The sequence below is a fragment of the Squalius cephalus genome (assembly GCF_949319135.1).
Source record: "Squalius cephalus genome assembly, chromosome: 9".
In the NCBI taxonomy this organism is placed as follows: domain Eukaryota; kingdom Metazoa; phylum Chordata; class Actinopteri; order Cypriniformes; family Leuciscidae; genus Squalius; species Squalius cephalus.
Genome location: NC_137130.1, coordinates 18,201,821 through 18,229,205, shown reverse-complemented (window position 1 = coordinate 18,229,205; position 27,385 = coordinate 18,201,821). Strand labels below are relative to the sequence as shown.

General features: G+C 36.9%; 1 protein-coding gene across 4 annotated transcripts in view; it reads right to left on the bottom strand.

Moving 5' to 3' along the window:
- Window positions 1-9,850, bottom strand: part of acvr2aa (activin A receptor type 2Aa) — a 51,774-nt gene extending 41,924 nt beyond the window's left edge. For 2 of the 4 annotated variants that reach the window (XM_079882342.1, XM_079882344.1), the window contains exon 1: window positions 8,674-9,845. In XM_079882342.1, the coding sequence (XP_079738468.1) occupies window positions 8,674-8,728 (55 nt within the window). In that variant the 5' untranslated portion in view covers window positions 8,729-9,845. Of the gene's footprint in view, window positions 1-8,673 lie in introns of all 4 variants that reach the window. The other 2 variants (XM_079882343.1, XM_079882345.1) reach the window with 2 other exon arrangements.
- Between the last annotated feature and the right edge of the window lie 17,535 nt (window positions 9,851-27,385).

The following is a 27,385-nucleotide window of genomic DNA, read 5'->3' as shown; positions in this document are numbered from 1 at the left end:
AGCCCTAATATATGTATATTTATATATTTATATTTATAAGAGCTTAACTATTTTGTCAAGAATTTCAGGCTTTTGAAACTTTTTATTTTTCATCATTACAGTGTAATTTTTTTTTTTTTTTTTTTAATAAGCGAATAGATCCGGACACCACTAATCTGCAAATATATCAATTTTTTGCATTCAAGTCAATCAGCTGTCAATCATGTTTAACATACTTTTTGCTGCAAATCCCTTTAATCTGCTTTGATTCCCCTCCACCACCAAAGGACTGTCTGAAAGCTCATGACATGACATGAACGATCACACTGAAAAAAACAAACTGGATCAGCCTTTGTTTCTGTGCCTAGCTGTCAGGAAGCAACTAGACTTTGTGTCGCACTGAAAGTTCAAACAGTGAAATTCATGAACAGAAATGTTTGAAAACACTTGGAAATCTTGTTCAGAGGTTGCAAACGCATTGAGAGATGACAGGTTTAATCTGCTATCCTTTGAAAAACCATTCATATACAGAATATTTAGGCCAAGCAGATTTTTAACGCTAAAAGCCCTAAACATGTCTGCTGTTACAGTGAGAAACTGATGGGTTGATATATATTTACTCGATCATGATTTTACTGTCTGTCAACAAAAAAAACAAGAAAACTATGGCACGGGTCAAAGCAGACTGTTAGAGGACAAAGGCAGCACATTTGATTTCAAATAGCCCTTCCGTCAGCAGTGGTCAACCGTGGTTGTAAATTATTCACAGAGGCATCTGCATCTTGGGCAACAGTGGCTGCAACCTGCCTATGTCATGGAAGTCCAGTTGGCGAGGATCAAAATACACTGCAAAGCAACACAAGGTCAAGCTATCAATCACACATTAGCGCTTTAGGCGAAAAAAAAAGAGAGGGAAGAATCAAATTATAATGTGTTTGTATCATCAAGATTGCATGGATCAATAAGAATAACTTTAAACGAAAGACTTTCCATTTTTAAACTCATACGGAAAGCATACGGAAAGTCCATTCTCCTTTTGTAGTCCATCTGTTTGAATATTAGCGCTGTGACTTAACGGGGTGAATGAGAATTGTTTTATAACAGTGCGACAAACTGCACAGCACATGGGTTCATACAGACATTTGATACTGGGATGAAAACATCCATCCGACTGGCATTAAAGAAACATGGTGCAGCCGAGAACACTGATTACATCTGGGTAAAGATACTTTACTGAGATAAACCAACTACGGAAGACTAAGGTCAAGCACAGTGAGGCAGAACTTGTAACAACTGCTTATTTTGTATGTTTTCTTCCTAATGCTACAAGAATGCACACATGATGTACAGTGTGCCCACAGTAAACCAGGATATTTGAGCAAATAAGAACGAGGAAAAGAAAGAGGAAAAGAAAAAGGAAAAGAACAAGAAAAAGCTGAACCACCCCATATTGCACTGTAAAATAAGAGATCACATATTTAATAATAAGAATAAGTATATTATTACTATTATTAAGAATAATTGTATAGAACAGCAGTAAAATTACAGTACGTGATTCAAATGTTTCAAACCATAGGGCTTTTATTTTGGTGGAAAACCACAGGTAGAACTAAAGTTTCTCATTTTTGATTTAGAAACCAATTTGGTGAAGATCATAATTGATAACAGATCATATAAAAGCACTAAAACACATACAATTCACAGACCTAATGCGTTCAAACAGTGTTTTATTTATTTTTTTTACAAGTGTGACAATTCTATTCTATAACAAAACTGACACCTGCACATTTTCATCGCGACCACATTCTCGACAAACCCGCGCTGAATGAACGAAACTGCACTGGACAACTAGTTGTCTGCCGCTTCATATAACACGTTCATCCACAGATCCACCAGAGCGGCAGTGGGTGTGAGCTGTGAGGCGTGGCTAAACGTAGGCCTACTCTCCCCGCTTGGTTACTAGTAGGGGTCAGAATCTTTTGGAATCTCACGATTCGATTAAAAATCGATTCTCGATTTTGAATCTAATTTTGATTGGATATATGCATAGATTTGATTTTAGATTTGATTCTAAACTTCTTATTTAATTTATTTTCCCTGAAGTCTTGAAAAAGGTGATTAAAAAGGCTGTATTATGCATGTCAGGTCAGTAGTTGGCGATGTCACTTTGTCAAGATACACCCTGTAAATACATAATACGCATGTGCATGACGTCACCGTTTTCACAAATTCACATTTTTGTCATTTACACAGAGACGGTAAACCTTGCACTTTGAAACCCATTTTCAAAAGCCCCCAAAACGCGGTTGTTGTGTAAATGAACGGCCAAAATGCATAAAAAGTTTTCAGTTAAAAACAGTATTGTGTAAACATTCCCTAAATTGTACACATCTTTGTAACCACATTATTCATTTACTCAAGCCTCCTGAAGACTGAGACGCCGTCGTTGCTCTCACGGTGTGAGCATGTGCGCATCTTTGCATCATTAAAATATGTGAATATCAGCTGGTTCTGATCAGTGGCTGATTGTTTGAAGTTAGAAAAATATAATACGTGCTGTTGCATTCTCAATATTTAGTGCTTTAGCATCAGATACAGGATATGTTAATTTGCTTTTACAAGCAGGTATTATTTCTTACAACGTCACCCACTTGCGCGTCCACAGTGAACGTGCATTTTGTGTATAAAAAATACAAAAAAGCTTGCCGTGCCGGACTGCCAGTAAATATACATTATTTAAAGGTGCTGTGTGTAACTTTTTGACTGTACTAAAGCATAAAAGTACCATAATATGTTTTCATATGTTTAGGAAACATGCTAAGTTCACATACTTGTTTCTTTGAAAATCAATGCTACAGCCAGTTATTTTACTTTGAAATGTGCGTTCTGTGTCGGAATGTCTGTTTTAGTTTCGGTCTGTGTGATCTCGCTCACTGCCAGTTCACCCAATAGTATTTCGACACCCGTTGCCAGTTGGCGGAAAACACAGCGTATTGCAGTCATGGAAGTCAGCAAACAAACTACGTCAGAGATCACAGATTCTATCTCCTCGACTTCCAATTTCAATTGTGCTCGCTCCTGTTGCTTGTCCTAAATCTGGCAACCTGCGTGAGTGTGGAGTCTAAGGAGGAGGGGGTGGGGGGAAAACACCCTCTCCAATATTTTGAATTTGAACTGCAGTACCCATTTCAAACCACTAGCTGTCAATCTTACATATTGCACCTTTAAGGCTATTCTATTCGTTAAAATATTGATATGAAACTGTTGTTGTCAAATAAGCTTAATTTGTCCCCTGTTGCAAGCCTATGCGCTCTCTAAACTGTCTGGGTGCTGCACTGTTTTTTGTTCCGTCAATATCCCGTTATTAACAGACATTCCGAGGCTGTGAGGGATAGACATCTCTTCAGAGGGTTGTTATTTAATGTGTTTGTTAGTTAATGTGGATTGTTCTATTAATGAAACACTGCAAAAATACCTTTCCATGGAGTATCAGTAAAAAAAAATAAACTCCAGACAACACGAGCTGTGAAAAATGATAAGTATCCAGGGAGCTCTATACAGCTTTTTACAGCGGATGCCATTGAAAATACGGCAAGTCGATCTCTCACAGCCTCGCTTTCATACCTGTCATGGCGCTGCTCTGAATAAGGTCTATTGTGGCTGCGGTGTGTCAGTTTGGGTTCCATGTCTCTGTCGTCTCTGTCTTGCTTTTAAAATATCTGATGGATGAACTCACACCTCGATTGGATTTGTTTATTTAATAACACGCTGTCAATTGTGATAAAACTAGGGGTGGGGGGAAAAAGCGATTATTAGATGCATCGCGATGCGGACGACGTGGACGATTCTGAATCGATTCACAAACGTCAAAAATCGAACACATAACAGAGACGCATAATGGCTGAGCGCAAAATCCGAACGGCACCCTCTTCGTTAAAAGCTAACAGATGGAAAATTGGCATAATTTCATTGTGGACTATTTTGTATTTTTGTATGAGAGCTGCTTTCTGTATTGTTGTATTAGTTTTCATATCAATATGCTGTAAACAGATGTTATACGTACGTTATACGTAGGTTTATTGTACTGCCCTCCACAGTCACAGTGTGTATCAGTGCAATGCCAGTCACAAAAATGTACATTTTGACTGTGCTCTCTGCAGATGTTCATTTACTTTTTGTGTATAAGCTGTTTATGATTGTGGTATACAGCAACAATTTCAAGTCATAAGTCTTAGACTCTTTATTATTTATTTGTGTATAAGAGCAGCTTTGTATGTTATTAATTATTCAGAATATGCGTAAGTCCACAAGCATTATTTTTGTATAAGAGTTGCTAGTACATCATTCTATATTTTTTTGTATGAAAGCTGTTTTGTGATTTTGCTAAAGCAAACTTTTTTTTTTTTTGTCTGAAGGATTATATTGCTCATTGCACATAACAGGAGGATGTTGGATAGAAGTCTATTATTTTATGTTAGAGATTCAGAATATGCTGAAGTTTGTATTCATTCAAGTATGCTGCTAGTACAGGCACACGCTTCTTTTCCTGTTGGTTGCCACAGTTGACTTGCCAAATCACTTCCATTTGTACCAAGTAGTCACACAAACAAAAAAAAGATGCATTGATAATCATTTTAGCATTGCAACGCAGCCCTCTGAATCATAATCGAATCGTGAGGTGCCTAGAGATTCCCACCCCTAGATAAAACTTCCTATTGTTATGGACATCGCCATTTTTGATACTGTCACTGAATGCGGTTGAGAGTCCTCAAAAAATTAGCAGGGTCATATTAAGCGGCGCTGTCATACTAACCATTAGCATCTGCGTCCACAGTGACGAGAATACTTTTTGTGCGCAAAAAAAATCCCAAAAATAATCAAATTAACAAAAATGTATTTATTCAACAATTTCGTCTCTTCTGTGTCAGATCTCCTATGCTATTCGCATAGTAACCGCAGTCCAGCACTTCCAGGTTCTGAAATTTTTCTTTTAACTTGCGTATGAAAGGGTTAGGCTAATCCAAATGACCATGTATAAAGAGCAAATCAAGTTAACACATATTCCAAAAATTGAAAGAAAATTTTTATAAAAGTAAGAGACCATCCAACAGTTTATGACTATTTTCTTCTGCACCTACACAAACAATAGCCTTGTAGCCTACAAGTAGCCTACATTCACACCACATACGTGCAAAAAAGGAACTAGGCAAGTAAGATGATGGTGAACATACTTTTTGAGTGAAAATCTTCTTTTTTTTTCGTCTCACAACAAAAACCAGCCACTGTATAGGCCTAATCCAAAAGCACATTTATCAATTTGCCCATCAGCAACCCTGTTGTGGCTGTAAAAAAGAGGATTTCTGGAGTAAATGAATTTTATCCACAACACTGAAAGATCTTTGTTTTGGGGATTTGTTTTAGAAGTTGTGTCGCTGTACAATGACCCCAGCTAAGCTGTCCGGGCGTTATACAAGAGAAATAAATGTAACCCCTCTTACCCACAACAGCTGTGCTGACAGATTACAGTGAATAAGACAGTGGAAGAGCAATCACCATTACTTCTATTCCGCACTCCAGTCAGTATGTAGCTAGTCTAAAACAGTAACACATTCACAAGCGTACATAACGCTGTGCATAAGCGTGCCATTTTAATGCACACTGTCAAATAAGGATGCATTCTGGAAGGCACACAAACGTTTTTGTTTGCTTTAAATGTTAAACTTGCTAGGCACTCAATTCCATCAAAGGTCCCATGAAAAACAGCTGACCATGGCATTTACTTATAATAGCTAGTAAATATTTACAAGAAAAACAAATACAGGAAACAGAAGCCACTAAATAAAGTTTGGAAGTTCAACTAAGAAGTAGGCTATGTGGTCAACATTATATCATACAATAAAGTGCATTACTTCACACTTAAAGTATGTTATCATTAGGGCTGCCTCCATCTAAAGATTTTTCATTTAAGCCATTAGTCGACTAATTCCATGCACACGTTCAATTACTTAAATATACTGGGGGGAATACATAACCTTTAATACAGGTGCAATATGCCTATTCCACGCTCAAGCGAACGCATAACTTGCCGAAAGCATCGGCAAAAGTAATGATTATAAATGTGTTGGAAAAAATAGCGAGGAAACATTTGAATTATTTGATAAACTAGTGTTTTCTGAGTCAGTGTCGGTTGCAAAGATGCTGACTCCACTGTTTAGTGCCTTTAGAGAAAAATGCACCTTTCATTTTGAATTGGTTCATTTAAAAGTAGACATTTCAAGCTTTCTTTAGATACCTAATGTTTGTGAGGCAAATAGCCTATAAGCTGATTTTCGGTTCATTTTTGTGACGCGCTCCAGTTCACAGAGATCGAGACGGCAGAAAGCGCATCCTGTTTGTTTTCTTTATTTTACATAAGCAAAGTTTTGTTGTTATTGTGAGTTCACACAAATAAGAATAGTTTCGAATGATGTTTACTCTTATCTGTATGACCAAAAATGACGGAGTATTCTAAGTTGTTTCCGCTGTTATCAGGACAAAATGCATGTGATTGCGCAGGCAACTTATTCTGTATATTACCACAAGGACCCGCAGTTAACGATCTGTCCCTCATGGACTGCGTGACTGCTAGTTACTAACTAACCAACTAATAAAATCATGGTTGACTAAGCCTCTTCTCATCAACTAACGTTTAGTCGACTATTATGGGGCAGCCCTAGTTATCATCCATCAGATGCAGAGGCACTGTGACCACCACTCACAAAGTTAAACTGTTATTATGATTATTATTGTTGTTATTAGTAACAACAACAACAACAGCAGCAAATGTGTCTTATTGCAACTTTTAGGTTGCAGGTTTACTAAAACTTTAAGTTAACAGGTACCAGTGATTTTATACTTCTGACATGTACTGGCATGGATGCATTAAGTGTGTTTCCTAACAGCTACTACTGTCTGCAAAATGTAACCATGCCATAACCATGAGTGGATTTGTAATGCATTAATTCAAGCCACAAGCGTAAGCTTTTTACTCTAATGCTTTGATTTCAACCAGAGCACATACCGGTAGTTTAATCTGATCGCTCATAAAAGTACTCATAAATTGAAAATAAATAAATAAAATCATACAATTCATGTTATCCTGTCAAACAGACATAAAACAATCTATTTAAAAAGAATAACAAATAATACAGCATTGCACCTACTATGTAAAATATATCTAAAAACACTGTTTCTGTCATTCTGCATTGATAAATCTATAGAATCTTCATTAAATAAATTCACAAATCACTCTTTAAGCTTCCCGTTTTTCTGTATGCTTTTGGTCAGATGTTGCCAGTTGTGATTTATTTTAAGAGTTGTGGCTTTTAAGGCATAATTTACATTCGACTGGGCAAGCTCTTAGTTTTGATTCTCTCAGCAGGCATTGACTCGTGTCTTGGCAAAACTTTTGTGAAAACTTACATGCAGCACACCAAATCTAACTTTTCAATTGGTATCTGAACAGTAGCAAGAATGGTCCAAATACAGACAAAACATCCAGTAACATCCTGAAGTAACTCTAATGGGCATTCAGTTGTGTAACACAAGTATACAACACAAATCCATAAGCACGATTCAAACAACAATCAGGTGAAAGGTTCCTCATATCACTACAAGCAGGTCTATAATGGTTTATATGCTCATCCCATTAGTTTACACCGATTCCTCTGAGAGAGCATGTGCAATGTAACCCCTAAGATACAGTTTCTTATGTTACCCAGATGCTCATGAATATTTCTGCCTTTAGACTGATATAAATACCGAAGCGATGCGCTCAAATATAACATTGTATTGATTAATTGTCTCTGTAGCCAAAAGAGTGCAGTGCTGTGTGGGCAAGTGCGATCCAGGATGAGGGATGTAGTGGGAACACAGAGTACAGGCACAGATTGTGCCTCTTTTTTCAATAAAACCAAAATTCAAACCATGAACACAGAGTCTGTATAGAAACATCCCCCGTATGACTTGCTATTCCTTAAATATATTTATGAATAAATATTACCATAAAGGTGCACATTAAATATGCTCATGTAACTTCAGCCATATCTTATCTAATGTTCTCACATGCAAATATGACCTTTGGCCTAGCCGGCCTCATCAAATGATTTTATTCCTTTTTAAACCTCTCATGTACTAATATACATAAATTTAACGGTCCCCATCCATGAATAATTAAAAAATAAGAGCTACCAGTAGAGGGGGTTTACATGCAACATATAAAACATGCATGCATGAATGCATGAGCAGCAGCCAGCACAATGCTATTGGTCAATATTATATGAACACACACTAGTTCAATACACCACTAGTGTTTTCTAAACTTTACTGAACAGGTCTTCATGCTGGAAACTTGTCAGGCCAGTCACTGAGAAAATAAGCTGCACAATCCTGGCAGTAAACGCTGCTCCTGTATAGTGCATGCTCAGATTATATTCAGATGGTGTTATGTAGCTATTTTACGAGAAACCAGTGAATTCGATCTCAATGCGGAGTAACACGAGAAACAGCCTCCGGTGGCACATACATACATACACACACACACACACACACACACACAGAGAGAGAGAGAGAGAGAGAAACATGTCATGATGATACTAACGAACACTCTGTACATGCATATTGCATTTAGAGTTGTTACAACATATTAATACCCACCTGAGGAGCAGGAGATGAGGAACACTCCAAACGCCAGCTTTGTTGCAGGTCCCATTTTTCAATGTCTTGTCTTGTCCTACAAAATCCAAGAGTCTCTGCATTCAAGTTTCCCTTCGAACTACTGATCAGCAGTCAGTGAAACACATCCATGTAACCGAGTCAGTGATATATGGCAGTGCACAAATCCAATGGCAGATTATAGTCCTCAGATTCAGCGATTGGGAAACGGCATCAAAGTGTCCACTAGTGACAGTTCATTTAAAGCAGACGAGCTTTTCGAAATAAAGTGATCTATGACTGCCCATGCAGTTTTCCTGAAAACCCATATCAATAACGAGGAAATTCCAACGCGTAACGTTACGAATACTATCTATACAATGTTGCCCTGTCGAGCGCTCAGAATAAACGAGCCCGTTCAATAAGATCTTTCAGTAAATGGGCCAGCTCCCATTTCCAATGAACAGAACTGGACGACCTATGCATAGAACCCGCCATAAAATATGTATAAAATATTGTTATTAATGCAAAAGAACTAATATTTCAAGCAGAGCAATGCCTCTAAATCACACCCACCTGAAAAGTCTATGGCAGTTCACTAAATGCATGCACATTTACGGGGATATAAATGGAATTAACATCCCTAAACGATATTTCCACATCACGCTTACTTTGCTTATTTAAAAAAAAATATTTATATATAATATGTAGTACAACTGATGATAGATAAACGGGGTCACGCGCACGATTCAGCGCACGCGCGAGCTCAAGTTGACAGTGAAGGACTTAAATATGGCCAAACGCGCTATATCCACATTCCATTCGGGTGTTAATGACTCAAACCTGCAATTACCAACCTCACAAAGCTTTTCGAGATCTGCTAAGGTGGGTAGTTAAAACAAACACTCGTTTTAAACTAAGACATGTCGACGGCTGAATAAAGCTTAGCATGTACAGCCTCCGAAATAACTTCATCAGCCCCGTCGGGAATATGACGCCAAAAATGAGACGGAATTGACAGATAACGTCACTAAATGTAATCCTTCAATATGTATTTTCCCGGTGATCGCAGTCGGTTGACTTTTTAGAGCGGTCGGAACTCAAATTATCGCGATTTCACTCTCCGTTGCTGTCAGTCACCGTTGGCTTACTGTATTCAAGATGGACGCCCGGGCGGATTGTTTTTGTTTTTTTCTGTCTTCCACTGCCTTTCCCCGCCCATTTTTTACGTAGGCTCAGCACCTTAGCGATTGACAAGCCTTTTACCCAATCAGAATCGCATATGTAAATAATTGAAACCAACCATAGTGCTGGGTTCACACACAAACCCAGCCCTCTCTATGAGGGGTTTGTATGTGGCAGTAGAGTGACGAAGGTAGGCAGTAAATATTCACTGTATGTTAATAGTAGTGTAGGATACTATCGTACCTGTGATGTAACACCCTCTAATTTATGAAAAGGCGAATTCAAATGCAGAATTGTCTGTTTTCATTTTATGTTACACTATGGTAGACATTGGGAAGACCGAAGCTAGTTCTCACATGGAGAAGTTGTCACCATTTTTATATCATAATAACATTATAGCCTAAGGTTTTGAGTCTAAAGTCCAACTACAGAAGAGTGTTTTTCCTATGCATAGAACCCGCCATAAAATATATCTAAAATCTCCAAATTACTCCCACTGAAAAGGCAGTAGAAAAAGCACCTAAGGCTAAATGCATGCACATTTACTATGGTAACACTTTATTTCTATAATCCACTTTAGACATTCTACTAACGATAAGTAACTTTGCAACAGGTCAACTACAAGTCATTACAGAATGTCTGTTGGGGGACCATCAAAATAAGGCGTTACAGTCTCTAAGTAACTTTGCAAGTGCATGCAAATTATTCTACTAACCCTAACAGTCTACTTATACTCTGAGAGTTAGTTGACATGCAGTCTTTCTTTTTGTGTCTTTTTTACTCTAAATGTGGTCATAAAAGTGTTACTGAGTAACTCTTCAAGAACTACTGGACCAGACCGGATTGTCTTTTTTTTTAAAACTCTGAACGTGGTCATAAAATGCATCATAATTACTCAAGTATTATATAGTCACTCTGCAGGAATTAGTGATGTGGACCATTCTTTTTTTTTTCTAGTCCAGATCACTAGTTCTTGAAGAGTAATTATAACACTTGAGTAATTAGGGATGCATTATGTAAGTTTTTATTTTGTATTTTTCATAGTTATTAGTTCTTAATGAGGCCAGTCTCATTAAGTAATTATTAATTACCTAATAAGGAACTATCTCAGCCCTTAATGTGCCATTTAATTCTTACTGATTAGTTAATCTTGTTTTCATATTAGTTATAGCTGAAGTGTTAATATGGTACTACTCATTTGTCTCGCATTACTTTCTGCATAGTTAGCCTACCTATTAACATTATTTTAAAGTGTTACCCATAATTGTTATACTATTTAAATTTTGCACAAAAAAAAAATTATAATCTTAAGTTTGGCATCTCTGTTTCTGTGTTCAAATGCTCTAACAACAAACGTGGTATATACACTTATAGTGTGCAGTACTGAAAAATACTTTATCTCCATTGCAAAATCTCAGTTGGCCAGACAGTGATTCATCTTTTCTGAATCTCTCAAATATTGGTGTCCAGACACTGTGAGTCTGGAGACTGCATCTTTTTTTAAATTTGTTCTAAATGAATACTGCTCTTATCTTACAAAGTTTTTTAAGATAGTTTTCTCACTTGAAACAGAGTAGAAGCTTGTACACCGAAATGGTTTTCGATATGTCACAACTTAACAAGCAGATAGGCTGTTTGATGCCATGTTCCCTTATGACAACTTACCCCATAGTGTGATTCCCGCTATTGACATGTCCAATAACAGTGATGATGTTTAAAAGCTTTTTATAGCTAAGACTAAGATATCAGCACACAATCATTTATTTGCACAAGAATCATATGAAAGGGAAACAATCACAGAAATACATAGAGAGGTGTAATGAGTCATTTATTGTTTTACTCTTAATAAAAACCATTAAATGTCTGCATGGTTGATGAGAAATCATTTGTCGTTGTTGATGAAAGAACAAAAGCTTGTGGATGTTTCGGCTTAATGGCATAGTTGCCTTTAAATAAAATATAATTGATTTTCTTTTGCTTCATAAATGTAATCCCAATGATTTTATTCACAGTCACATGTTGACTAGAACGTCTAAATTCATAACAGAGGTTGAGGTGCACTTATACTTTATCTTGCATTATAAAGCAGATTCATCTTCATATGAGCTGTAATACTAATTTTTACACCTCTGTGCTAACCAGTTGTTGATTTTAATATGCTTTTGTACATAAATGTGTGTTGTCATGATCAGGAGTGACCATTGTGTGAAGCAGCTTTGTGTATTTTAATTTAATTAATTTAATTTAATCTAATGCAAAAAATGTAATCAGACATTTAAATGTACTATAACCAATCTAGTGGCATACGATAGGTAACCAGACAATTTTTAAATGAAAAGCATCATAAATCTACACAAGGTCTCCACAGAGGACTGTTCTTAGTGATTTGTGTGCTGCTCTCATTGTAACATAATAGCAACTCCCAACCTGGCCCAATGCAGCCTATGTAATCTGATCCACAAATATTCACACATAATCCTGATGCCCTATTTAACCATAAGCATTTTTTTCCCATTGCTGCAGTGATCTGAACCTTTGTTGATGTCTTTCTGTTTCTTGATTCAGTGTATGCAATGAAAGAACTGAAAGCTTTGGAACTAAATGTGAAAAGAGCACTCTGGAGCATATTTCACAAGTGAAATGTCAATTTTCCACCAACCTGAGGTGACTTTGGAAATATTCAAACTAAGCTAGTGTTAAGGTCAAAGACATATGATCAATGACAGTGCCCACCGCACTTTGTCTCCCTCTCCTGATATTTCAAACCCGAGAGAATGCTGAAGAACGCTGTTTTCTACAAACCTCCTCTTACCCTTTTAAAATGAACCAATGCAGTTCCACAGATAGATAGATAGATAGATAGATAGTGTTCAGAGCTGTTTTAACATTATTGTGAAAGGCCATGATGAAAAAAAAATATTATACGTTTGACAAAAAATACCAAAAATAATTTATTATTAATAATAATAATAACAGGGTTTCTGTGGGTCTTAATGTCTTTAAAAGTCTTTATTTCCCCTTACACAAATTAGAAAAGTCTTAAAAGTCTTTAATTCATAAAGTCATGGCATTAGGCTAAATGTTGCATAAATTGCAAAAAATGAAAATCTTCCTCAGTATTTTTGTCCTGTTATCTAATACAAATATCTAAGCATCTTTAAATCAAGTTTTTTTGTTGAAAATTTGAACACAGTTAAGTGAGTTTATGCTTAAAACAAGAACAGATATCTGTCAATGAGTTATGGAAACTTTCCTTTGAATTTAACAGATATTTGTTTTGTTTTTTTATCATAAAACACTTCATTTTGATAATTTTAACAGAAATCAAAACTTCATATTTCATATTTTCCTGTGATCAGAGGGACAGTAAAGGCTATTTCCATATTCTAATGACTGGGAGCAGAGCGATTATTATTATTATTATTAGTAGTAGTAGTATTTTTGTAAAATTAATTAGACATAATAGAGATCTATTGGAAGTTGTAATTTCCAAACTTTGAAGTGTTGCTAATACAACTCATTGTGTTTCTCCCTAGACTTTTTGTACCCTATTTACATTTAGAGAACATATTGACATGTTGTTTTCAGTTTATTCCTTAATTTTTCCTTACTTGGTCATAAGAGGATTATTATTAGTAGTAGAATAACATAATTTTGGGGGTTTATATTTCTGACATGTCCTTTCACAGTAATGTAAACCAGTTGTGAAAAGGAAATTGACAGCATGCACAGACTACAGAGCATCTTTTCTTCCATTTCGCCTCAGGTAGGCCATCATCTGCTCTGTGCTGATCAACAGGAATTATTTCTCTATTGCTCAAGGTCAGAGCAGTGTTGTCAAGCAATTACAAATATTCCTTGCCATTGTCATTACCAGGAAACCTCATTGGTCCATATTGTGCAGCTAATGATTTTGAACGTTTGGTCTAGAATGGAATTACTCTATTGTGGCCTTTGAGGGACTGTCAACTTGACTGTGAGAGGCTGTTAAGTGTTTATCTCCTTTCCAGCTCAACGTAATTAAGAGCTAGAAAATCTGAATTTATCTACAGTAGCCGTGCGCTCCCATGGAAGGTCATTACAATAACCCATTGAAATTACCCATTTTATCGACCTTGTGACACACAGGAACCTCTTTGCTAAGTCAATCACACGCACCGCACAATGCTCGAATGGACTGACATGTTGTCAGCACAGTGTCTCAGTGACATCATGCACATATGCTCTCTACTGGACCACAAAGAATATTCTGCCTTGCAGGTTGACTGCAGGAATTCTGCAGATGCCAAACATATCTCTTCCTGTGAGTTCATTAACTTTTAATCAAAGTTCTAAACGTGCCGGGGATTATCCTGATATATTTCAAAGGGAGCGTGTGAGATGGCAGCGCATCTGTCAGTGCTCGTCATACCCGTCGGACTGGGCGTCCTTGGGCCGATGGACATGTGGCTCTTCTGTGTGGCTAATTAACATTTTCCTTGGTGCTTTATCTGCCACTGCTGCATGCCCAATAAGTATGCATAACCTACGGTCAGGCCCCGATCACAGTGGCCCTGGGTCTTTGTATTTGGACTAACATCAGGCTAAATCAATGAATTAGTGTGTCAGAGATTAAATCAGATGATTGCGTATTTGATGCAAACATAACCCCTGCCTGGAAAATGAGCTCTCAAAAACTAAGCCACATTCTTGCGTCTTATATTACCTCTTGCTGCTCGTGGCTAAGCGCACAGTCTAAGCACTGGCAAATCACATTACATCCTGTTCTCTTAAAGCACATTAATGCTGAGCCTTGACACGTGACAAGAATACCCCTATTCATTCACCATAACAGCAAATCAAGGCATCATCTTCCACTTCCCTTTCATTTTCTTTGATTTAATTATTTTATGGCAGCCTTAACGATGCCCTATCATTTATCTCTGAAAGCTGTAATCAAGTCTCAAATGCTAAATTACAGCTATTCCACTGACCGACGTTCTACAATAATAGCTAAGATCTGAAAACAGTCCTGAAATGTATTCTGGGAAAAATACTGGATGTATGCTTGAGATATCCATGGTGATGTGGGTTTAACCATGCATAACATACTGTGGTGAATGCACTGCGCACAACAGAGTCTCCAGAGCATAGGCTATATTCTGTCCCCACCTCTGTATTATACAGTAACCTTTAAAAATGCGTGCATCTTAGGAAGATGAACTTGCATTGAAGAACATGTAGACTTATCATTTCAGTTTTACACTATAGGCCATTGACACACAGAACGGATTTTTTTAGAACGCCGTGTCATGTGCGAGATAATGCAAGAGACATGAGCGCAACTGTCATACGCGTCCGTCTAGCATGTTTACATAGAAAAACAATGAAAAGCAGACCAGTGGAATGTAAAACAGTTCTGTGTAAATGGTCACTTAGTCTGTTTTTATCTCCGTTTCAGCTCATCTCTTGTTTCTTGTTAATTGTTTTTCAGATTCTTTCATTTTATGGGCAAAAACTGTTGAAATATTCTTCAAAATATCTTCTTTTGTTCCACAAAAGAAAGAAAGTCATACAGGTTGGCAACAACATTAGTGAGTAAATAAGTGAGTCATTTTTGAGTGAATTATCCCTATATTCTCAGTAAACAAGTCTTTGTCTTGAATATATATTTGCCCTTCAAGTTTGTTTATTTTATTTGAAAGATGTTTACTAGAAAACAGGACAAAAAAACTGATTAAGAAAATGATTTATTGCATTACTGCAGTTTTATCGCGCCACCAATTAGACGATTATATATTTCACCATTTCAAAGCAGTGGCTCTCTTCTTAATGTTATGATATAAACATAAAGAGATACACAGCAAACTCAAGGCAATGGCAGAGCTAATTGACCAGCATTTATTAGATGAAACAATCGCTGTTATTATTGCATAGTGCTATGTAAGAGTAGAGATTAACATGTGCATGAAACAGATTTGTTTATCTGTAGAGGCTTAAGGTTGACTGTGAGACTAAAGGTGACTGGAGATTACCTGAGTGACCCAGGCCAAAATGACACATGCCTAATTAGCTTTAAAGGGATAGTTCACCTAAAAATTAAAATTAGCCCATGATTTACTCACCCTCAAGCCATCCTAGGTGTATAGGACTTTTTTCTTTCAGACGAATACAATCTGAGTTATATTCAAATTTGTCCTGGTTCTTCCAAGCTTTATAATGGCAGTGAATGGAGGATGATATTTTGAAGCCCAACTAAGAGCATCCATCCATGATAAAAGCCTTCTGAAACGAAGTGTTGCGTTCGTAAGAAAAATATCTATATTTAAAACTATATCAACTAAAATAACTAGCTTCCGACAGACGGCCAAGCTAGTGCCTTACAGCAAACACATAATGAGCAGAAAGAGCTCTTAATTATTTTTCAGTTCCTTAGATGGAATCAGTGCCTCTGGGCCACAGACACAAGAGGAGGAATAAATGACTTTCCCCTTGAGAATAAAACTGCTCGTGAAAAGGTAGCACAATAGTCACAGCATATGGTGAAATAAGAGCCAGCACGCCCCACAGTTTGATTTCACACTAAAACATGCTCTCACATTACATACGGCCTCTCTGTTTTTGGTGTCAGAGCTCATATTGCGTCATAGAGACCCGTGGCTTACTGGTTAGGGCACATGCTCTTTCCACCTTCTTCTCCCCATAATTTCTTCTTTGTATCAATAAAAATACATTAAACTGTACTGGTACCTTCCATTCGCCCCAATAGTGCCCTGCAAAGTTGTTGTCACAAGGTGTCGGTTCGGCTGTCATAATTGAGAATCACAGGAAGAATATATGTTCAGTCCAGATCAGGGCTGCGTTTTCCAAAAGCATTGTGAGCTAAGTTGATCGTAGAGACCATTGGTGGCAATGGTTCTACTATCTGTAGGCTTACAATGCTTTTCGTAAAAATCATTTTTTCGTTGCAAAATCTGTGTGGGGAAATCTTTCAGAAATCGCGTGGATTCCTATTGAAATAATTTGATTTCTTCCACTAAAATTAGCAGAACAATGCTATAGTTAATGTGACCACAACTTTACATACACATTTTATAATTTAAACAACTCACAATTATTTTCATATTAAACTACCAACAGCTGCAACAAGTACAAAACTCGGCAGCCAGGATCCTGACTGCACCAGGACATGTAGTTGCATTATATTGTCTTGGCCCAACATTTTTTATCTGAGCTATTCATTTCTTATATTCCAAATCATTGACTGCACTCTTTGTTGGCTGTTCCTCAAACCCGCTTATGGTTGACAGCACTTTGAGAAGCTGCTTTAAAAGCTCTAAAGTTTTTTATTATTATTATTTTATTTATTATTATTATTATTTATCACTAAATTTAGTGGAATGACAAAATATATTAATTTAAATATATTATAATATGTACATTTATACAATAAATTGTTTTAATATTTGAATAAATATGAATAAAATATATTATTCCATGAATTGTTTACTTAATCAATTTATTTGAACTCCAAAAACGTGTTTGACAACTTTCATCAAGTAAACTTCTAAAGATGTCCTCTTCTGAATGTGTAGGGAGCAGAGAAGAGACCCCACAGATTATGTTTGTACCATTTATTTTTATTTTTTTAAACTGCTTTGTGTTTCATTCCCTGATGGTTCGGTTTGTCCGTGGCTGAAATGAAAAGCTAGTGGCCGGTGCCAAGTGGGGTTTCATCCAAAGACTGGCAGCTTGGCTGGGCAGAGACTGATGGAGCCATAGTGATAAATTCCTCACAGCACGAATGCGTCTCTCACTAGACATGCTGTTCACTGGACATCTTCACTTTATTGTTATCTTGACCACTACTGACAAACAGTGAAGGACTGAAACATTTGTTTCATAAGAGCCGAGGCATAATTGATTATCTATGTATGTGACAGTATCTTCACGGCACTGCTGCCTATCTATCTATCTATAAAACTATATATAATTGTCCCCCAAATTATAATAATATGTATAGCATTTAATCATTATATTAGTAATATATATAACAGTTATCACAGATTTTGTAAAGTGATGTTTTCCTTAAAACTCTCATAAACAGCTCACATTGGAAATCAAAATGGTTTTGACAGCATGACTTTCAAGGAAAGCTTGCCTGCATCTAGCCCCGCTTTAAAGGTTGAGAGCTGCACCCCTGCTGTGGTGTCGCCCCACACCTGGACAAACAGGCAGGGGGTTCCTTTTGTGTTTGTCTTTACCTGGTGGTTGTGGGGTTGAAGGCTGTATTGTGACTACATGACCTGAGAAAGTGTTCCTGGCTGTGCCTCTTGACATCCACTAGACCCAACACAGCTAAACACTTCAGACACTGAAGAGTTCTGCCCTCGTCTTCACTATTTCAACTCTTCAAGAAGGATGAAAGAACATTGGACAAATTTCAGACATATACAAGACATATATAACAGTACACGATCTGTAAGTCATAAAACATTGATTATATTAACATTTGCATTTATATTAATTTATTTAGCAGACTCTTTTATCCAAAGTGACTTATAATTGTTATCCTGATCAATTTATTTGCAGTTAATGTTTGAAATGATTAAATGCATTTTTTAACTAAAAATTCCATTAATTGTACCAAATTAAATTGTCAAATTGACAACCCTATACATTTGCTACACAAAATGAAAGTATAGTAACAGGTAAGGTTGTAACAAAAGGATGTGGTGTCTGTGGGTATCAGACAGGATGTATTGAAATGGAAAATATATTCATATCTAGGTAAGCATCTGTAAGTTCAAGTGTGAAGTTAGTTGTTGCTTGAAAACATTAGCAGTAGAGACCAGTATGAGATTATTATATCATACATTTATTGCTGGTGCTTTATTTTTGAAACTTCATAGTGAGCACTAATGACTAATAATAGCATTATGGATTATAAAAGTGTCATGGCACCTCGTGACTCAAATGTGGTCATCAAGGTTTCTTTAGTGAATATCTTGTGATTCAGTGAAGTACCTAAAAAAATTAGAATAAAACAAAGGGAAGGATTTTATTTTAGACGTATATTTACATCCCTATTACATACTTTCTCCAGCATGTGACGGCTAATAACCAATTTTTATTTTATTTTTTGCACTTTCTGCATTGTTTTTTGGAAACTGCACATAGTTCTGTCGAATGTGGTAAAATGTGTTGAATGGAGATGAGACTCTTATTGGTAGCTGAAAGCATTTCAACACACAAACATGCGGTAGAACTTTGTAAAAGACGGATGTTCCAATTCTGCAGAGTTTTGTGCGCACAGAATCCATGTGGACCTGCTAATGACCTTCAAAAGCACAGCACAGATGGTACTGCACATCCCCCAATACAGTACTGCTGCAGTCTGTACACTACACATTTAGATATAAAACATCAGAAAAAAAGATCATATGAAATGCTCACTGTATATTACAAGAAAGAAAGAATACATTAGTAAAAAAGTAACTTAGCGAGCCATTGAGGACTTTTTGTTATCACACTTTAAAGAGTAAACAAAGGGAAACTTTCGAAAATGCCACATATGTCAGAGCTGACACATATAGCGGATGACACCAGAGTAAACTCTTCAGGAACATTTTGTTTATCCTCCTTCACCTTGATCTTTGTTTAGTTTTCTGACCCCATCTTCTTGTCCCCAAAGTTCATCTTGCCCTTTTCTGTAATTATCATATCTACTGTCTGTGAGTGAATCTCCATGCTGTTTTTTATCGTCTTTCTTGCCTTTTCTATGGTTTAATTATTTATATAGATTAATTTGCAGTGAAATGTGGTAGCGGTGGCCATGCAGAGCTGGTTCTGCGTGGGCACTTCACTAATAGCCTCTCTCTTGCAATTAAAAAACCACTTCATTTGATCTCCCTCAGTTATTGTAATCTGTTGTGAGGACAGAACCATTTCTGAATGGCTGGGAAATGGCTGTCCTTCAATGCTCTTCCTCTTGGGTCTGTACATTTTACACTGGGCACAAAATTAACAACGTGATCTCAAGACAAAATATAATTAATTTACATGGTCACAATTTCGTATGAATCTGTACGATGTGATTCATACGGAAATGTTTGATGCCAATAATTTGCCAAAACATAATGAACTGCCATAAGGGCATGTTGGCTTCATCAGAGTTAGTGGACTATGTTTGTTTAAAGCAATGGAAAATGCAAGGAGATTTCAAGTAAAACAAAGTCAAAAATGGTTTTATTAAATTAATAAATATATTGATAAGTCGGGGTGTCATGAGAATGGCTTTTTTTAATACATTTATGTCCATAGCATGAATACTGTAGGTGAATTCCTGAGCATTGAATTTCCAGTCATATACTTACAGGAAAATGCCTAATTCTTGAAGGACAAAAAGAGATTGCTCAACTCATTGACATTGCTGTGCAGAATGCTTCTTGAGATGCCACACGAGAAATTGCCACACATCATTTAAAGGCCCACTGAAGTGCCTTGAAATGCTCAGCATTATTCAATGTGTTGACGTAATTTCCACTGAAAAAGGAAGACAGGGCGGGACATATTGACCAGCTCCTCCACTTTAAAAAAATAGCCAATAGCATATAGGCCTACTCGCGCATATGATCCACTCTGTGCAATCGTGTCTCTGGACCAGACTAACATGAAATTCATTCGTGACTTCATTCGCCCCAATGGAAAGCATATTTACACTGTCAGACTCGTTCCCTATCCCCTATATAGTGCAATATTCTCCATTCACCATGCAGAAAATAGTACATGTGTGAACAAGAGACCTATTTCAGCCGCAGCCTCAGTGTCTATTTGTAATGTAGGGGGACGGGATGCTTCAGATTCCAGAGAGCATTTGATTGGACAGAAAATCTGATGAGAAGTTGAAGTGCAGCATGATGTCATCAAAATCATTGATCCATATTGGCAGAAGTGAGAGACTGTACGTTTTGAACGCTTATATCTTCTTAGTGTGAATTTTGTCATTGTTTTGGAGCACACTAGCTTATAGATAACAGTAAGGCTAACATATTCACATATTCGTACTAAATGCCAAAAAACAAAAAAATATATTTCATGGCGACAAAGCACAATCAAATTTTGTTTTCAATCTGAATAAATGTTGGAGACTATAAATGATAGCTAAGAAAATAAACTGTAAGAAAACCTGTTGGTTCACCAATAGTGCTGAGTAGATGCCAAGCAGTGCACTTTGGGACTGTATCCTCAAAACGGAGATTCTTTTCCCTCGGGCCAACCTGATCGTGTCTCTCCAGCGGAATGTTCTGGCCTGAATCCCCATGCTACTCCTGTCCTCAGCTGAACCCAGTTACCAAATCGGCTATACGCTTACTCGCATAAACACACTTCTGAGAAACTTGTCCTGGCAGGCTCTCCTGATGTCTCTCTCAAGCGTGGCCAGCATCAGAGTCTCTTTAATCTCGGCCCATCGATCAACCAGCACTTTAGTGCTGATAAAAGAGCCATTTCTCAAGTTCCTGCTGTTCCCCTCCCCTCCTCGTACCTTCCTGCCGAAGTGGTTTTGTCCAAGGTAGTTGATCTAAATCATACTGAATGTATCAAAGTGCTTCATGTGAGAGCAAGTGCCAAGGGGGACTGGTGGGGTTGACAGGCCTCAACCATTTCAGCCATAGGTTGAAAAAGATATTGTTCAAGATGTCAGAGAGAGAGATGAGCTTAGAAAATCGCATATGCCTCCTCTGTGTTGATTCATTTAAGTTGTCGCTGTCAGCCATGGCCACATTCTGGAAAAGTGATATTGTCAAGTCTGAAGGGATGCCAGATGGGTTTCAATTCCCTGTAGTGGTTCACCACAGCCTGTTTTCTCAAATTCACACCTGTTTTATTTAAATGAAAGTATTCACTGTGAAAAACACACACCAACATGCTAAAAATCATATTGATTAAAACGTTATCCTGCAATGCTATCATGGGTTTATGTTGAGCTGTTGAAAGAATTGACTTCTTGTATAAAGTGCTATCAGAGAGTATTTGTCCATAATGGGACAAATAGATGGGAGGAGAAATTTTATTTCAATACTTTTTGCATTATCTTGTAAAACTTGTGCGTTCTCCCAAAAAACTTTGCATTCACGCGCAAAACTTTTGTGAGCTGAGAGGAAAAACTATATTTCAGTGCTTTTGTAAATTAACATAAAGCTTCTCATTTAGGAAGGCAATAGTTTTCCAAGAAAACGCAAAGTTTATCTGAGGAACAATACTTTTACGAGAGAACAAAAAAGCATGGAAATATAATTTTTCCTCCCTTCTTATATTTATGATAGTATGAGAGACCAGTTTATGGAACCAGAACCCATTCATTCTCTCATGGAAGCTGAATTTAAAATGTTCAATAACATTTTTTCTTAATTTTCATTAACCCTTTTTTAAATCATTACATATTTAATATTTTTGTCATGTAGTATTTTTTCTAGCATAACAATTTTATTTATTGATATTAAAATTGTATATTAAATGTTTACAAAACAATCAATATTGCTACATGTTATGGGAAAACATCTCCAGTATTCAGTAAAAAAAAAGTATAAGCTATTCCAAAAAACATTCAATCTAAAAAAAAAAAGAAAAGAAAAATGATTAAAACCTAGAATGGTGATACTGGATTAATATTTGCTAATTTTCCCCCTTGATAAACAGAATTATAAAAAATGCAAAAAGCTCATCAGAGATCAGCCCTATTTTTGAGATTTTTTTTTATACTGCATTCAAAAAACGCAAAATACAAGAACTGTACTGACAGATCTGAAACAATAGAAATCGTTGTATAGTGTGAAATATGCTGTATGCATGCCCAGTTGTCCCTGAAAATGACACATTGGAAACAACTTTGGGGTGCATTTTAATTGCTTGTCTGCGTGGTAATGATTTTGAATAATGAGTCAACAGTTATGAATAATGTGATTTGCCAGAGGACATCAATGCAAAGTCAGTTACCAGACCCGAAAAAGGGAAAAAAATTCAATTGTCAGATTTATTGGTGTTTTGCTTTGTTTCTTGGCAGAAAAACAAGCACTTCGCTGTAAGCTCTTCAGACAATGAAACATTGGCATTGACAATTACAACAGAATCTTGGAGCAGATGCTGTGAAATCAAGGCCTGTTCTCATGAGCTCTGCAAGTTATAAAATCTGATGTTATAACTTATAACCTAAAGCAAGGGTGTCATTTTAGGTTGATTTTCTTTACCCTTGTATTTCCATTGTAAACTTCTTACTGTAACCACAACTTTGCCTTAAAAAATGACAAATCAAATTTTTTTTAGTTTTTTTGTGAATCAACATTATGGCATGCTAAGCCAGAACTTAACTTCTCTTGAACCCGGAAGTCCCCTTTAATGATTCAGTTCTGCCCTGTAACCACATATAATCCCTTCTAGAGAGTAAAAGTCCAAAATCTGCACAGCTCTTTATCCCGAGGGGACCGACAGCAAAGACGACACACTGACAGCTCCTTATGTCATGGGTAAACACTTATTCTGTGGCAGGCTTTTTGATGCCTGTCTCTTTTTACAAGAGCCTCTGATATCAGATTCTCACTGCGCTTGAGATCAAACACGCAGACCAGGAGACGAGATGGCGTCTGCACATCATTTGTAGATAAAATCCTGATCAGAGATGCAAATGAAACTTGAGCTTGGGGCCTGTGTTTCTGGCTGCTGAAGCTGTCTGCAGTAAATGTGGTGATATATGGTATGATATATGGTTTATGAGGATGACTCAAGGGTATTTTGAGATGTACAGAAACCCTTCAGATCAACCAGAACCTTCTGTTATCAGATATCACTTGCATTTTCTCATGCACTGAACATGCATCGTATGATGAAGATGATTAGCAGTATTTATTTTTTTAATGCACATCATAATATTTATATACAATATATCAGAGTTACGTGTTACTAAGCGAAAAGATCACAGTTTCCAGCAGGGCAGGAGATTTTCTCTGAATCAAATAACGGTTTAAAACTTTAAACAAATGTGATAAATAAGAAAGAAAGAAAATAAAACATTTTAAAGAGAGTTAAATAAACAAGATGTTAATATTGAGTACTGCCACTTTAAATGCTCGAGCTGTTTAAAGCAGGATGGATTCTGATTGGCTGTCTATGTTTTTCTCACTTATCAGACTTTCAATTGAAATTCAAATTTCATTAAAAAATATCTTCATTTGTGTTTTGAAGATGAAAGAAAGTCTTATGGGTTTGGAAAAACACGAGACTGATTGATCTATGATCCATGATTGACTAATTGATTCATTTTTGGGTGAACTATCCATTTCAGTGGAATTCGAGAGAGACTAGATGGGGCTGCAGGGGCAGCATGAGACAAAACAGGCTAGGAAACATTGAAAATATATATGTAATCGCCATAACAATAAACAATGAATAGTTTTAAAACGGCGTGATATTAGTTTAGCTACTTCATTTTGAATCTCTCCATCATCACCCAGGAGATGGATTTCCTCACACCTCTAAACTTCTCACTTCACTTCGAGCTTCAATTTCTCACTCCAGTCACCTCATTTTCATTTCGCTCTGCTCGCAGTCACCCGAAGCTGGCAAAAACCCCTTTTGAAAATGTGCTTATTCAAATCTCTCTGAAATTATTCAAAGCAGCGAACTGTTGTTGCTTGGCGAGAACTCCAGCGTGACAGCTGCTGTGGATCTTTGAGGTGGCGTGCGTGGGCCCCTCTGACGGACGGACCTCTTTGTGGCTTGTCCCTGGGAAACCCTTTCAGTCTGCGAGGTCGAGAGGCACTCTCCCACACTGCGCCGCTTGCGCTGGCCAAACCTACTGTAGAAACCCGTCACCAAAAGTGTGCAAGGCAGCTGTAGTGAGCTCGAACAATATTTTTTGCGTTCACATAGCTGCCTCTCACCGTGTCTTTGTCTGGAGCCGTTGTGTTGCCAAACTTGCCATTGAAAAGATGTAAAGCTAACTGTATTGACAGCATATAAATAAAACCCTTTTATTTCGAAGGTGCTGTGGTGGTCATGCATTATGTGGGTGCCACCTTTTAAATAGTGGTTCACGTTTTGTTGTTGTTGCTCAGCCGTCACCCCCCTCACCCCCCGATGCGCCGGTCCATTTACATCATGGCTTCGCCATAACCAACCTTGATGCTCCTATTTGTCCCATTGAATAAACCGCCATGTGTGAGGACAGCAGGGCCGTCGCTAGTGGGTTGAAAGGTGGTGACAATTATAGGAAAATCCAGCAGTTATACTATAGGCCTCTGTTGTATGAATAGTTCTAATACTTATATTAGTAGTATACCGGAGATTTAAATGAAAACCACAAAAACATAAATATTTTTTCCAAATATCTGCTTCTCTTACCTCCCTAAAAATGGTTTAGTCTGATCTAAAGTATTTATTAATTATTCAATCAGTGACAAATATCAGATGGACCCAATAAAATTGTAAGTCACACCCCAGCTCTTGAACATGACCAATCAGAGTTGAGGCGGCAGTGCCTGAAGTTAACCATGAATTTGGTGGAAGAGCAGGAGACTGACTGACTGAAAAATGTAACATAAATCAGGGTACCAGAAACGCCATGAAAAGAAGGAGAGGGAGGCCAGGAGAGTTGTTGTATCCCAGTCGATCAAGACGTTCTTAAAGACAGGTTGTATTGTTATTTAGCTGGGAATAAGAAAACTATCGTCTACAGCCTGCCTGGTACTGACACTTTTCATTATATCGGTACGCACCACAATCGACCGAATGATTACGTGGTCAAAATTCATGTCTTTTTACACTATTGTAAATAGAGTTAAAAAATGTACACGAGTCACGACACATTGCATTATGTACATGACCTGTCGGCTGATGATGTATTTATTACATCAAGAAAACACGAATACAACACACTGTACTTGCATTAATACATTTATTAGCTTTATTTAATAATATTACCAGTCCCATATTATCTTTATTAAGAAGTAAGGCAATAAATTATTTTATTTTTTAAATTTGACTGCATTCTTATCAATTTCTAAATGTTTACTTTTTGATTTATGAATTATAACAAACTGATGGGGAAAAAATATTATTTTGCTGTTACTTTTTTAGAATTGGTTTATTATTTAACAATTTCTTGCTTTTTGTTAGTTTTTATTACTTGTAATTTTTATATAAACATTTAACTTTTAAAATAAAGGTTTTACAACAACATCACAATCTTCTGTTATATGTGGGCCTCCATGCTCATCTATTGTACAGTATATGATATTGGTGGAGGGTGTTGGGGGCACCAAATCCTCTAGCTACGGCCCTGGAGGACAGTGTCATGAAATGAAAAAAATGGTAGTGTGGCACCTGCGCAAGGCCTTCTCAGTAAAACCTTACAAAACACAACTTATATATCTAAAAACAGTCCCTCCCTGTTCCCATTAACCGTCATATATAAAATTAATTTCATAAAACTTGAAAAGAGAAACTCTAATTTCAGCATGAGGCCAAAGATGATACAAGGAAATAGGAGTATGGGAGGAGAATGAAGATGGTGTACCAACAGGCATAAACATACAAAAATACTTCCATTCAGCAGATAAGTGATACAGTAAAAGCCTAGCAGGCTATGGTTGTTTATTTGAGTGAAACTGAAAAAAAAAGCCATTTTCTTCTTGTCAGTCAAACATCTGGAACACTATTTTTTTCTGTCTCAAAGGAATCATCATCTCCCACCCATTTAAATGATATGCATCCTCTTACCTCAGCAGTTCCCAGAGCTCATAGACATCAACCGATGTGATTTGGCACTCAGCGCTAATGTAACTGAGCAATAAACCTGATATTATTTGATATCCCACCGCTGCCACCATGTGTGATAGAGACCTGAGTGGTCACAAGGAGAATTGCACCAAGATGTAAACACGGGAGTGATGTTGCAGTACAAAAAGGTGCTTATTAAAGCGGATGTGCAAAATGTGCAAATAAACATGCTTAAGAGAAATAAAACAATGAAAACAGTCTAAAAACTAGAACTGTTGTATACTAAAACTGTACTCTTCATCTATTGAGGACAGATTCAGTGCTCTCAAGCAACGCTATATAAACTTGTTACACAACGAGTCAATAAATACAATAAATAGGGTGGATAAAACCAACACATACATTTGCAAAAATATTTCCATAAATGGTTAAAATGAGCGCTCCCGTGCAGTTTGCGCTTTCTTTAAGGCCACACCCACGTAGTTAAAACAGGAAAATATATAAAACAGCGAACCTCGTGTAAATATATATACAAAGAGGTTTCTTTACAAAGATAAATTAAGAAATTAGGTTTACTTAATTATTCAGTAAAACGATATGTTATTGCGGATATTATTGTTACTTGTTCATCATTGTGTCAGTGTTTTATTCACTGACTTTAGTTTGCTTCTTTGCACGAAGAACAACATAGTGATGACACACGTTTATCTGTTTAGGACTACTGTAGAAACATGATGGCGCATTTCAATATAAGGGGACCTGTGGCCGCAGTGTATGT